The following is a 14,513-nucleotide window of genomic DNA, read 5'->3' as shown; positions in this document are numbered from 1 at the left end:
CATGTATGACAGAAGCAGATTGGGTAAAATATTTTGCTTATTAAATAAAAAAGTCCACTGTTAACTGGCGTGCCATGTCAAATTTACCCATCCTCTGTCATGGTCTCTAGTCTATGTATAATCACCCCCCAGTGCCCAGCAGCAGACAAGCTAAAACAAGGAGTCCAGCTACTGAAGATACCGAAGAGTTCAGAGACAAGTTCGCGTTAATTCATCTGTACTGAGGTCATCAGTAACTACGACACCATGCAATCCTGCCCGCACTTAGATAACTACTGCACTTCATCAGCAGTCACCAACCTTCCCTCACAACCCTCTGTCCTTCATTTGGACTAAACAATTCCTTCACGCCTTATCTTACCAGGCAAAAAGAATTCTCCCAGCCAAAGTTTTCCACCCCCCTCAGTAAGAACACAAAAATTTCTCTTAATAGACAAAACTTTGACTACTTTATTTTGAACAATAAGAAAACAACTTAACTTTGAGCTAGATTCTGAAGATGGCATTAATTTCCTATTTCTAACTTACCACAGTCAGCAGTGAATCTTACGGTACTTCTATATATATATATTTTTAAACAGTTGAACCTACCTCTACCTTGAAATAAAACATGATTCGAGAAATTATGACCCTTAGGACTTGGAGTATGTTTAAGACCTACAACTAAACTCTGGAGCCTGCGGCATTTGATGCATATCCAGTGCTAGCAATTTGGCCATCCTTACTATTTGCCATATCTCTGCAATCCTAACTCACATTTTCACACCAGGAAAGAACTGAAAATTCCATTGCCACAGCCCAAAACAATGACAAAAAAAAGCCAAATAATAAATACCCTTTCAAAGGGTCATATGTGTCTTTCATGTTAAGACTTACTAACTGTTCAGTCACATCATCAGGCAGGTTATATTACTTATCTGATATTTTATTTAAATATCTAAAGTTTATTTTACGTTCAACTTCTCTTACACAAGTCGGTTTTAGTTTTGGCTTAGTATACCTGTGAGAACTCAAGGCTCTGGTTGCAATTTCAGATTGAATGCACTAGTCTCTTGTGTAGAAGAGAGCAGTTGTCCAGTTAGAAAAGTCTACACTTAAATCAGAAATACAGTTTGCTTCATCCCTACAAGCTCAGACAATCTAAAAACTTAGGACTAACAGAATTCCACGATTCCTGAACGTTTTCATGAACAAGAGAAAGCACGACCAAAATAAAACAAGCATTAGACATCAATGCTGTTTCCATTCTCTCTTCCTTAAAAAAAAAAAAAAAAGGAAGAAAAAAGCAAAAGTAATAGCAAACTGTTGCAATCATAAAGCTATATATACTCCTCTGGTAGCATATTATAAAATTTGTTGCTAACTTCTAAGAGTGAGCGAAAGTGTTAAAGGTACGCCAAAATGATTCCTGGAAGAGAAAGTAGCAAATTAAAATAAAACCAAACAAAAAAACCCCACACACCTTTGTCTCTTCTCTCTGGACAGTGCAGACAAGTTGTCTGAGCTTCTTTGGACGGTGCATCAGAACTTTCATAAACGTGACAAGAAAAGGAGGGGAGGGAACCCCAAAGTCTGAGAGCGAAGGCTCCACCCTTCCATTTTACATGTTAAGGGCTCTCAGCTCCCTGATCACAAAGCAGCTTTTACAGTCCTTATTCAAACAGTTCAGCTCCAGGGTAACAAGTTCAAAGTGGGAGGAGGCAAAAGGAATCAGAGGGTGGTAACAATCCCGAACAGACACTTCGTTCCTTTTACATCTGCAGAACCTGTTCTTCAGGTTGGAAACTGAAACATCTGCCTGTTGCTGTGCTTGAAAGCTGCACTCCAAACCGCTTCTATACTAACAGGTCTGCAGAGGTAAAATCATATTTAATAATGCACAGACAAGCAACTTGTGAGAGGAAAAGTTAATCATTACTGTGCACCAAGTTTGTTTTTTCATTTCGGACTTCCTTATGTTAACGTCAGCAAAGCAACTCATTCCCTTATCAGGTCTGTTGTAAAGAAAAGTGGGGAAGCACACAATGGAAATAAAGTCCGTGCAGAAAATTTCCTTGCAAAAGCTTAGGTAAAACACAGCAGCTAAATTTTAAGAAGGGAACAATCAGCTACGTCAATCTCGGGGTGTTTCACCATGTCACTCCCAGTACCAGCTGAACCACCACACCCGTAAAGGACCCTGGTGGGCCAATAATCTACAATAACTCTCATGATATAGGGTATTCAGGAGACTTTCAGCTGGTTAGTAGGCAGCATTTGAAAGGTACTAGCACCTCAGGTCCTTAAGGTACATGGCTACTGTGTTTTTTCAGCTTAATACACTTTCCTCAGGTGCAACTGAGTTAAGAATTCTTAATCTCTTCATTGCTGAAGGAAATTATAGGACACAAGACAAAGGAAATAGTTCCTGTCACAGGCAGCAGGAAGATTAAACTATGATTAGAATGCACTTTGCTGCACTGTGTGGAAAGTGCACACTAGATGGGAAAATTTCACATTCCATAACCATTTCACATAGGATATTTTCTTATGCAGGTGCTCCCTCTACTGTTGTAATGTTCTTCCTTAATTGCATCGATGTTATAGCTACAGATGGAACAACCTGCAATTTCATTTCTGTTATATACCCTTCCATACACTAGCAAATAAAAATTCAAGTTGCACCCGAAGAAAGGAGGGAGGGGATAGGAACACATTACTTAAGTGTAAGATTCAGCACAGCTTTACTTTCAATTTAAAGCTTTTGGTGCAGTTAAATTAGAACTTTGATGTCACAAGATGTGTTGCTAATAACAGCTTCCTGAAGACTAAAGGACGAATATCCAGTTCACCTGTGTGTGTCTGTCAGTAGGTGGCCTTCCCATCTGAGAAGAAAAAATGTACAAGCTCCAACACCTTCCCATTACTTTCATAGAAAGCACTGCAATATTAGCCTATAAACTCTTCTAGAAAACATCTATTTTAATCCAAGTGAAAGTATAACAGTTTTCTCAAACAAACCAACTACACTGCAGAACTGCTCAACTTCCCCTTCACTTAAACATGTTGCAAAACTTAATTTATAACTACGGGACGTTAAAATCTGCTAAAAAAAAAAGTGCTTTCACAAAAATGAGTGCAGACTTCAAGATGCATATAGGTAGCAAATATTTTCAGAATGCCACCTTTGGTAAAATCCTCATACATCTAGAAATGCCAAAACTATGAACTTTGGACAGATTTAAATCAACTATGTCCACTGAAAAAGCCAAAACCGCACTCAACAGCATTTCTGGAGCTACTCTTGCATACTCCGGGCAAGCACTTTTACATTTGACAGGCACTCCCTTGCAGCAGGAGAGTTATCTGTCTGCTTTGGTCATCTGGGCAACCTCTCCTCCTAACCACAATTTTATAGCCACCAGCCACAAAGTGCCACTTCTGGTACACTCACATTAAGTGTTTAATCCCCAGATTAATCCAGGAAGCCACAGCTCATAGGACAGATGAAACGGTTTTAACATTGAGACAAGATCTATCCATTTCCTTTTCAGAAAGTTGAACTGGTTGGTAGTTATTTTTGCCAGACTCTCGCACCTCTTTGCTTTAGGGGTTTTTTGAGAGGTCATTTCCTTTGTAGAAAGTTCAATCACTGTGACTCATTATATACCAAATAACACATCCATGCGAGGAAGAGTTAATGGGTGCAGACGTTCATGCTGGTACATACTGGCATCATTTCAGTGAAAGCAGATGAGCTGCGATACTTTACATTGTATGAGGATGTGGTAAAATTTGGCCATTGTAGCCGAGCCCCGCCTTTTACCAGCGCACAATTTACCTCAGCCAGACGCGGCCCGGGCTCCTGCGCCGCCGGGCTCGCCTGCTCCGCGGCCGCGCTAAGCAGCGCGCTGGGGGGCGCAGCCAGGGCGGCATGGCCGAGCTGCTGAGCACGGAGGGGAGCCCGGCGGAAGGGCGAGGCCCCCGGACCCAGGGGCACGGCGGCAGCGGGGCGGGAACCGGCGCAGGGCGGCGGGCACGGGGCGAGGCGGCTCCCGCCCCTCGCAGGGCGTCCCCTCAGCCGCGCGCTCTCCCCGTGGGCGGTGCGTGATGACGCCACGTCCCTGCGCCTGCCGGCGCGCAGCCTCAGCACCGCCCCGCTGAGGGGAGAGGGGCGTGTCCTTCCGCCCGCCATGGCGGCGGCGGGGCCGGCGCGGCTGGTGCGCTGCGCGCAGAAGGACGAGCTGTACCGGAGCGGGCTGCGGAGCGGGGCCGGCACCGCGCTGCACGGGCTCGCGGGTAACTCCCCGCCGTGCGTAACGCCTCCCGTGGGGGCTTCTCCGCAGCCCGAGCCCCGCCGAGGGGCTGGGCCGCGGGGCGGCGGTGGCAGCGGGTCCCCTCAGAGCTCGGGATGGGGCGGGGGGTTAATGCGGTGCTGGGGGGTCTGGGGGGAGTCGGTACGAATTTCACATCAAGTGACTGGAACGATCCCTCAGGTGCCAAGAAGTGGCTGGAGTGGAGGAGGGAGATGGAGCTGCTCTCTGACGTGGCCTATTTCGTCCTCACCACCCTGTCAGGTAACGGGCCGGCTCACCTCAGATCTGGCGTTTCTCCCAAGTGTGAAAAATGAGCTGTTTGTCCCAGCAAAAAGGAGCTATCTGTCCCAGGCACCTGCTGTAAGTTGGCAACCACCAACTGCAATGAGGCCGCGTGACAGTGGTTTTCTTTAATGTAGGTGGTTTTTGTTTGTTTTCTATAAATGCCTTTTATTAAATATGAAACCACTAAATTGTCATAAGTTTGAGTTCAAGTGCAGCAGTTTATCAACCCCGATGTATGTTCTTTTAAAAAAGGGATGCATGACACTATTAAAAAGTATCCCTGCTTTAAGCCTAAACCTGTTGCTGCAGATTAACGTTCACCTCATTCAACACAAAAAAAAATGCAACTATTTCTAAAACTCTGTTGTGTTCTGAGCGGAGCAGCCTGTCACACAGAGAATGACATCGCGGTCACCGTCTTACCGTGTATGTTTTCTGTTACATCGTTCAGGGTACCAGACTCTGGGTGAAGAGTACGTTAACATTGTTCAAGTCGACTCAACCAAGAAAAAGGTACCTGCTTTTCTTCGACGGGCCGTCTTCGTTGCTCTTCATACCGTAGTACCCTATTGCTTGGACAAGGGATTATCGTGTCTGGAACACGAGCTGCAGACAGAAGCTGAGGAGTCCAGAACCTTGCAGGGCAACCCAGCACTTGGCTCATGGAGTAGGACATTAATACGAAACTGGGTACAGAAGCAAGTTGGGAAGCTGACAGAGCAGCAGAAGAAAACGGTCTTACAAATTGTGTACGTTCTTAAGCAAAGCGTACCTTTGCTTCATCGACTACATCTGGCACTATTCTACATCAGTGGCACTTTTTATCACCTGTCTAAAAGAATCGCAGGAATCACATATGTAAGTGGATGTATTTCTTGTTTAAAGGTGGTGTCAGCTGCAGAATTTTGGCCTCTTTGGGATGCCATGTGTGTAAAAGGGAGATAGAATTTGGCTGTGGCTGATTATAACATGGGCAGAGCAGACTGGCTGAGAGTTCCTGCCATCGAAAGCTTATGGCTAATATATGTGAATGCACTGTCAGAAGTTCATACCGTATGTAATTTTAGAACATTATCTAGCCCAGTCTGTCTTTTAAAAATACACGGAAAGTGAGAATTAACTTAATAAAACCATGGGAAATACTTAAATATAGTTTTGAACAAAAATCAGTACATGTTTAGACAGACCTCCAGACAGAGCAGGTTGATAAGTCCTAAAAACATGGCAGGTTTTTTTGACAGAAGTGAGAAACCTAAATGAAGAGTATATTGATATTGGGGGGGGGAGCATGTGTATAGATTCATCAAACTGCAGTAACGAAACATTTCTATTTCTGTGATTTATGCAGCTGCATTTTGGAGGACTGCAAGGAGAAGATCAGAATATTCGATCAAGTTACAAGTTTCTAGGAATAATTTCACTCTTCCATCTTCTTCTAACAATTGGTGTTCAGATGTACAGCTTTAAACAGAGGCAGAGAGCAAGGCAGGAATGGAAACTGCACCGCAACCTAGCTCATCACAAGTACGATGATTTTTACTTACTAGGGTGGGGTGGAAGCAGGGGTGGGAAATGTGATAGCTTTCATGAACAGGGAGAAGACTGGAGTCGCACTTTGACTTCAGTTAGAACCTGATGCATTCCTTGATGTTTAAGCATCTCTTAGATTTCATTCTTTGCTTTCTTGTTTTTGAGGTCTTCACAAAGAAGGTTAACACTTGAAGATGGGGTTTACTTTAGGATTGTGTTATCAAATATTTCTTACAAGCAGGCTAAATAAAATTAATATATAACTATGTTAATTAGAAATATGACCATGGAAAAAACTAGTGGGCGCCACTCCCGCTGCACTTTGTGTTTGGAGGAACGGAGACATACGACAGCCACACCTTGCGGGCACCTGTTCTGCTGGGAGTGCATCACAGAGTGGTGTAACACCCGAGTAAGTACACAGGACAAACAGGGACTGCAAGGGGTAAACGTGATAAAATTTCTGCTTGAAAATACCCATCAGCCTCTCGCCTGAAAATCTCCCCACAAGAGTTTACCAGGACCTATATATTTTATTAGAATAGAATGACTATGCCTAACACAAACCATACTACCCACCCCTCCAGTAAGCACTTCTCGGCTTATCACAAACTGGTCCGGAAAAAAAAAACCATTATGGATGCCGATTATCTTCTAGAAGTAGCTAAACAGTTCTATTTGGATTTTTTTTAAACTTTTAAATACAGCAATTCAGTAAATGTTATCTAATTTATTTTCTTTTTGTAGACGGAATGTCCACTGTGCAGAGAGAAGTTTCATCCTCAGAAACTGATCTACCTGCGTCACTATCAACTGTAAAGGAAAAATCTATTCTGTTTCAAGACAACAGCCTCAACTCTTGCACCCTTTATAAAGTTGTCATACAGCTTGAGTTAGTCCAAGAAAAAACTTTATTCTAAAACTGGTAAGTGCCTGTGCCAGGTGCCACTTCATTCCTGTTTTACAGGAAGTTTAACAAAATGCCATGAAGCTTGTCTGGCTGTTGTGTGCCAAGAGTCAGCTAGAAAACTGTACCCTTGTCCCAACATCATGTATAATCCAAATCTGAAAACTGTTAATCTCACTGAATGTAGAGCACCTGTTCCCACCTGGGAAGGCATTCATCTCAAGCTGCCACTACATTTTGACATGAAGTGGAGGTTCAAATGTTTAACTTGTAATGGATGTCATTAACACTTTGTTGTTTAGTAGGAGTCATCCCAGTTGCTGATTTTAATCTTAATAAACATAACAAACATGGTATTTTTCTCCCTGATTTGCCCATGTCATTCAGAAACTCCAGCAAACCTGAAGACAACTTCACCAAGTCGGGGCTTTCAGATTTTTAGGGAATAAACTGCAAGCATCTATGACTGGTACTTTTATAATGCCCTTTCTGGATACTGTGTTTCCGTAAATTTCCATTTTGACATTACTGGTTTCCACACTGCTCATAAAACAAACAAAGAACAGGTCAAGGTGAACTAAAATCCCTGTCATTTTCCCAGGACTAATGAAGGCTGAATTCCAGAGCTCCATCATAACTTCATTTGTCAAAAGCGAAGGAAAGTGTTCCTACACAGGTTTTCCAATTAAGTCCCACCAATTTCCATTCAGAACCTTCCAAGAGCTAATATTTTCCTGCTTTCTGCAAGTGAATGCTCCCTGGAGAGCTGAAAAAGGCATTGCGTGAAGATAAATTGAGGGTAACCATTATTGAAAAGGAGCCATAAATACTGTTAGATCAATACATGTATATAAAGATAGAGAACAAGTAAAGGGCGACACTGTCTTTAATAAATTTTGGAATTAAAAAGTCACTTGATAAAACTGCAGTTGTATCACATGAAAAAGTTTACATGCAGGTCATTTATCTCTGATTTTTTTTTTCCCCCATAGAAAATGAAAAGCTGTGTTAAACCCCACACCGTGTGTCTGCTGTGGCCAGTTAGGGCATATTCTGGAGGGGCTTAAATTAATCAAGAAACCCTTAAGTATGAAAGAAACTCCAACTAACAACAATTAAAATATATATTTTTATAATTCCAGGTCCTCAGAGGAAATTGGGATAGAGTTTGGACAAAGTTTTCAGTCATCATGAGAAAGCCCAATTTTAGCATCTGCTGGGAGATGTAATGGTGAAACTGGCATTAAAACCCGACACAAATGAGTTACTTCTGAAGCTATATGAGTGTTTTCTCCCTATTGCAAACCCTATAATTTAGTAGGTTTCTTATTCCTATATATATTTGTTTGATTGTAACTCAGTAATACCATGCATTTAGGAAACTGGCTTAAGTTCTGCATCTATCTAGGTCTACTGAATTTTTCTATGAAAACAGCACACGGCCATGAAGCAGAAAACAGCATCACGTGTGCCAGCTGACGTTTCTCCTCCGCATATGTGCACAGCACTTCAGGCAGGGTGATATTGAGCAGGAGAACTATGTAAAAATGTCCAACTCTCAGCCATTAATCTCTCCAGTGCAACGGATCTTGAAAGAAATACATTATCCCAAATCCATGGGATTAGCCAAAGTTTCTCCAACTTCTTGATAAGAAACTCAATGCAATTTGGTTAGAATGCCAGTTTCTTCAAGAAACCAATATTTCAGATAAAAATAGCAAGATCCTCTTAAAACGAAAATTCAACTGCTTTGTCACCACTCTCGTTAATAATTTTTTATGAAGAAAAAAGGCATTGTTACAATGGCTCAAAATCGTTCCTTTAGTTAGAATTGGTCAACAGGTTGATTGCATCTTCTAGCTTGCAAAGGTCTTTCCCACATCTTCTTTCCCTTTGTATTTCCTCTTGCCGTGCGTGAAGGGTATATATCTGTACTTTATCATGTGCTGGAAAGAAAAGAGATCCATTTTTGAGGCAAGAAACTTACATAATATTTACAAACATGTTTTATAATACACATTGTAAATTACAAAGTCCTGTAGAAAGACAGTTCTTCAGTATTTTAAAGGTAATGAAATGGCTCATCATATGCTACTTTCCGTCTAAATAGGGGTATGAGCATCATCTTACCAATCTCAAATTTGGGAACATCCAACAACTTACACAGCACAGTGAAGATTATTGATTGGGGGACCAGAGAAAACTGCAGAGAGCCTAGAGGTATTAGTGTTTCACAGAGCTATTAATTCTTTACTGCCCTTTTGTCTTTAATTCACAACTTTGAATAATGGCACCTATGCAAAATTCTGAATGTCTGAGAAAAAAATTGCTCAAAGCTGCAAATATGCAACGCTTGAACATTAGTTGTTCCAGTTCCTCTGGTAACAGAAGTGTGTGTAATACATGAAATGCCTTTGAAGTGCTCAGCTGCATGGACCACTTGGAACAATACTGTACATTCTGACATCACAAACCCTACTATCCTTGGCAAGTTACCTTGATTTGCCTCTTCATTGTGATACAGAATAGCATAATGAAGTACATCACAAGGATTGGCCAAAAAACAGGAACGTTGAAAGCCTCGAAGAATGTGCATGCCATAGCAACCAGGATTCCTTTAGTGGCAGAGTGCCTTAAAAATAATATTAACAATTAATCCTTCAACCCCAGCTACCACTAGTTTGATACAGATAGTTATATTTTTCAAAAATGGAGCATGGGCAAATGGATCCACTCACCAGAATTTAAACTCTGGGAGCCTTCTAATGAAAGGCCGAAATTCTTCATTTTGCCTTGTAGGTAAGGAAGGACCATCATCTACAAAAAAAAAAAAAACAGAAAAAGACCCCAAACCATAAACCCCCTCACACTAATTTTCCACGCTATTCAGACTCCAGATTTTTTTTTACTTTTTAGCTTTTTAAAAAATAAAAACTTTCACTGTTACACATAGATAAATTTTACAGTAATTCCTGCTGTCAAGTTGTACAGATGTTTTGCAAGTCTAAAAATACAATGTCATGCTAAAATTGCCCATCTTTACACTACTGTATCAGACTAAAAGAGCAGGAAGTTTGAATAAGTTCAAAATTATCACACAATTCATCATACCTGAATCTTCCATTAAAGAGGGGTCGACCTTTGGCGACAAGAAAGCTATGAAGAGATTTAGATGGTAGATTCCCAAGGCATATGTCACAATGTACCAACCCTGCAGCAGAGGAAAACAGAGCTGAGATTCAAGTCTTCCTGAAAACCATCTTCAGATACTGATTTTTCAAACAAGATTAAACTACCTGGTTTTTTGCTTCCTTGAGAAGCGCTTTTCTACATCCTCACATTAATACAAAAAGTTCTCTGGACTTGTTAAAAATATTAAAAATTCTCACTGTATAAAATAAGCATTCTGTCTGTGAAAAGATGAAATCACCTTTATGAATCTCTTTCTTTTGTGTACTGACAGACGCCATATATGAACAGTTTTCATTTAAAGCCACCTAAATACTGGCTAAACTTACTGCAATACAAATAAGATTAAGAAAATCTATTAGCATTTTTAAGCAGTTACACAGCTTTAATATAAAATTAAAAACTTAATTGCAGGAGTTTTCAGAGGTTCATGATGTAATTTAATCAGAACTAATGGAGTATTTCCACTTTCTAGTGCCATCAGATGAAAATCCTCAAGCATTTGCAGTCTCCATTCTGAAGCTGTGAGTTTAACACCAACAGATGTGTTTGTTCTTCAGACTAATTTACCTTCTGCTGTGTGCTGTTACCATAGGACTCCAAAGCAATGTCATACTTCAAGAACACTCTTAACAAAAGAAATAGGACAGTAATGATACAAATAGGACAGCAATGATACCTAAAACTACTTCAGCAGTAAATCCAGTTTTCCTACCTGCAGTAAATAAACTCTAATCATGTAGATAAAACTCAGACCCAAAGTTACAATCCATCGCACTGCAGTATATGGAGTAGATTTGTCTAACCAGGACTGGTAGATCTAGGAAGAAATATAAAGTGTACATCTGTAGAACACATGATGCACAATGAATAGAGTTTATTACAGGGCAGCATTAGCAATAGTGAGCATTCGTGAGCAATATTTTGGGAAGGAGAGTAACGTGAAACATTTGTTTTCTTTATTACGAATAAACTGATTAAACATAAGCATACTTACAAGCATTTGAAAAGTTCTATATTTTTACAAAGGCAAAAGAAAATCCCTAATGCTTGGAGCTTCGTAAAGCAATTTAAATTGTCAATATCTTAAGCAAGTTTACTTTCCTTAGGATGAATCTGACGTGAAATCTGAAGTCACTCATTTTTGACAATAACAACGTATATTTTCACTGTGCAATGTCAGATATACGTACGTTAAATATTCCATTAAGCTGTGTATTATAATATTTGTTACCTATTTTTAAAAGGCTTCCAAAGAAATCTTTCGCATATATGTTAGTATTTCAACAACTCATCCAAAGAGTAATGAGATTAAAAAGCTGCAATGAGACCGGCTTCTATAAGAGCCACAAAAACCCTACAGAAAACCAACCTGTCCGAGTCTGGAGAAAAATCTGTAGACCACAGAAGGTTTTCCATGCACAGACTCACCAATACTGTCCCCTTCTGACATGGTTGCTGTGGAAACAAAACATGATACGTAGGTAACACTTAAAATTCTAAGCTCAGTGAAGCTTTACAATACGTACTCTGAACCGGCATTTACGTTGAGACTCTTTGGATTGCCCTGTTTGAAACAAACTATTTTTATTCTTAAAGAGAGGACATTTTTTTCCAAAAGAAATTACTTTCCAAAAGAAACTGTCAAGAAAGCAAAGAACAGTGTATTTTACAAAGGCAAGTAGAATTATTCAATGAGTTTATGTCTCTTGAACATGAAGAGCTGAGCAGTCACAGAAAGTTTTATGCATGAGTAAAACTGTACAGTAAAAGGCCAGGATTCTGAACTCAGGTTAAAAAAATTAACCAAGGGAATGATTTTTTTAGTACATGCTTCTGCTACCAATTTAAGATCTTTATTTTTCTTTTCAGCTAAGCTCAACCAAGTTTTACAGTTCAAGATATAAACCAAACAAAATCAAATGGATTCTAAACATCTTCGCCACATCACCAAATCAATCCCTGCCATGACTTCCTGGAGTCCTCAGCTGTGGGTGGGACTGCAGAACTCGGGGTTAGCGGGAGTTCCTCAGCCCTGCATCAACACCTCAGGAACCTCAGGTGATAATAAAGATACAGGAAATATTACTAAATCAGAAAAACTTAAATTATCTTAGATGCTGCAATACAGTGACTGCTGCAAAAAATAATCTGAGACCAAGGACAATCTGGGGAGGCACAGAACCTTAAAGTTGGATATTTCTTATGTAAACATCTGAAAACGACATCCTATGGAATAATTCGTAATTGGAAAAAAAGGAGTCCTGTTACATTTTAAAAGATAGCGGGATTCATTATAAGGCTTCAGGAGCTGCAGTCCACTTTAATTCAAGCTACAGCTAAAAAGAAGAATCAAACAGAAATTCATACAATACAGATATATACTTTTTCAGTACAGGCAAAAGGAAGAAATTATTGTTCTCCCCATTGGCTGCACTGCAGAAGAAAGAAGTTACTCAGCATTATTAGCTGAGCATCATTTTGTGCTTTAGTTTGGGTTTTTCTGAAATGTCCTCAAGAATAAAGCTGTAACAAAATGATCTCAAACCTATTGATCAGATAGCAATTCTCTAAAGGCCACGAACATAAAACCTTCCATATTCTCACAATTAATTTTACAGATACATCCACAGCAAACCAAACATGACACTGTCGTACCTGTTAACCTGAGCAGATCAAGTGAAGAATCGTGTCTCTAAGGCTACTGATGGTTTATGTTGGGGTGGGCATTTTGCTTGGTGAAAGAATTATGTTCTGTGTGATTACATACGATTCTTTGTAATACATACAGCTCGTCCATAGCAGACCAGGAAACACAACCAGCTGACAGTTTTACTGAAAAGAACACTCTCACTGGCTCTGTTTAAGCAGCATAGACTGAAGTATTTCACGTGACAAATTTAAAATTTAAGTTAATATTTCTTGTCATGTTAAAACTTTAATGGAAGAACATCTGTAGTCAGACAATTATCAGGAAAAGCAGCTTTTGGCCTTGAAGGTGGTTTACAGTTAAGAACACAGGTCAGATCTCATTGGCTCAAGGGAATAATTAAACAGCAGCAATTCCTCTTTCATAATGTAACACTCTAGTGTTCAGTGTAATGAATTACAATAACCCTCCAGCCACATCAGTAAAGCAAATAATCAGAAAGATACACAAAGACTAATACAACACACCACTGGATGGTTTGCTGCTAGCAGAACTCAGACTGCTGCTAAAACTAAACCATGTTAGAACATTTTTCTCTACTGAAAAACAGCAACTAGGCCAACGCGTGAACTTCAACAATTGCGGTTTTTACCACAAACGTTACGGTAACATCATTAAAAATACCACTGCAGTTGTAAGTTCTTAAAAATGACAGGACCTGGGGCAGCAAAGACATTTAACTTATGCCTCACATCATCAGATACAGAGACGCACAGAATTTTCAGACAACTGCCTGATCACAATATAAATTTTTCTTCAATTTAAAATACAAATGAAGCACATGACGAGCAAAAACACGTTACTGCTCGTACATATTTCCTTATCTGATACAGGAAACATCTTAGTGGAGCAACAACAGGCTATAGCAATTTATTAACAACAGGGTCAACGGGCAAACAGCAGAAAATAACCCATTAGTTATGCAAACTATTTGCTTTTGGGGGGGGGGTTGTTTTTTTTTTTTAATCCTAAAAAAGCCGTTGTTTAGTTGCGTCCATCACAAGGGCGGCCTGGGCTGTCAGAGCCTCGGGACTGAGCAGCGGCAGCTCCCGCACCCCCGGGCACCGACCGAGACACTTCACTGACAACCAAAGCGGCGCCGTTCGGCCCCGAGACCCGAGCGAGAGGCCCCGTGGCGCCCATGAGCTGGGCAGGGCCCGGGAGCGGCCCCGGCCGGCGGGATCCGGGCGCTCCGGCAGCCCCGGGGGCAGCGCCCGGGCCGCGGCGGCCGAGCCGGAGAAACCCCCGCGCTCCCGGAGCTCAGGGCCCCCGCCCGCCCGCCCGGGGCCTGTCACCGCCCCACCCCCCGGAGGCACCGGCGCCGGCTGCCCCCCCGCCCCGGGCCCGGCCCCGCGGGGCCGCCGCTACTCACGGGCGGCCGAGCCGGGTCCTTCCGCTTCCCCGCCCCCTCTTCCACAAAACCCAATATGGCGTCACTGGCGGGGAGGGAGCCACTTCCGCTACCGGGGCAAGAGGGGCGGGTTCAAGGCTCGGCGCTGCCCCGCCATTGGCTCAGGGGAGGAAGTGGGTGGGCGTTGCCGCGGCGCCGAGCAGTGAGGAGCGTGGCGGCGGGGGTGAGGGTGGGCTGGAGCGCTGC

At 41.7% G+C, this 14,513-nt stretch overlaps 2 protein-coding genes across 4 annotated transcripts; one reads left to right on the top strand and one right to left on the bottom strand.

Annotated features, from left to right (window-relative positions):
• Positions 1-4,152: 4,152 nt before the first annotated feature.
• Positions 4,153-9,237, top strand: PEX10 (peroxisomal biogenesis factor 10). 2 transcript variants are annotated; one of them, XR_010607442.1, is made up of 7 exons: positions 4,153-4,278; positions 4,476-4,556; positions 5,032-5,438; positions 5,929-6,104; positions 6,387-6,522; positions 6,858-7,035; positions 9,128-9,237. XR_010607442.1 is itself a non-coding variant. In XM_065649971.1 (6 exons), the coding sequence occupies exons 1-6, from the start codon at positions 4,173-4,175 to the stop codon at positions 6,927-6,929; spliced, it is 978 nt and encodes a 325-aa protein (XP_065506043.1). In that variant the 5' UTR covers positions 4,153-4,172; the 3' UTR covers positions 6,930-7,498. The 2 variants fall into 2 exon arrangements, 1 of the variants encoding a protein (XP_065506043.1); XM_065649971.1 differs by lacking the exon at positions 9,128-9,237 and having other exon boundaries at positions 6,858-7,498.
• On the bottom strand, positions 7,886-14,493 carry RER1 (retention in endoplasmic reticulum sorting receptor 1). Of its 2 annotated transcripts, none has more exons than XM_065649972.1 (7): positions 14,289-14,493; positions 11,579-11,664; positions 10,922-11,026; positions 10,129-10,228; positions 9,756-9,834; positions 9,514-9,649; positions 7,886-8,963 (listed from the first exon to the last, which is right to left on the bottom strand). In XM_065649972.1, exons 2-7 carry the CDS (start codon positions 11,657-11,659, stop codon positions 8,874-8,876), a joined length of 591 nt encoding a protein of 196 aa, XP_065506044.1. In that variant the 5' UTR covers positions 11,660-11,664; positions 14,289-14,493; the 3' UTR covers positions 7,886-8,873. The 2 variants fall into 2 exon arrangements, with proteins under 2 accessions (XP_065506044.1, XP_065506045.1); XM_065649973.1 differs by lacking the exon at positions 14,289-14,493 and adding an exon at positions 12,865-14,188.
• Positions 14,494-14,513: the final 20 nt, after the last annotated feature.

This window comes from Caloenas nicobarica, chromosome 22 (assembly GCF_036013445.1).
Source record: "Caloenas nicobarica isolate bCalNic1 chromosome 22, bCalNic1.hap1, whole genome shotgun sequence".
NCBI lineage: Eukaryota > Metazoa > Chordata > Aves > Columbiformes > Columbidae > Caloenas > Caloenas nicobarica.
This window is presented reverse-complemented; position numbering and strand designations above follow the sequence as displayed.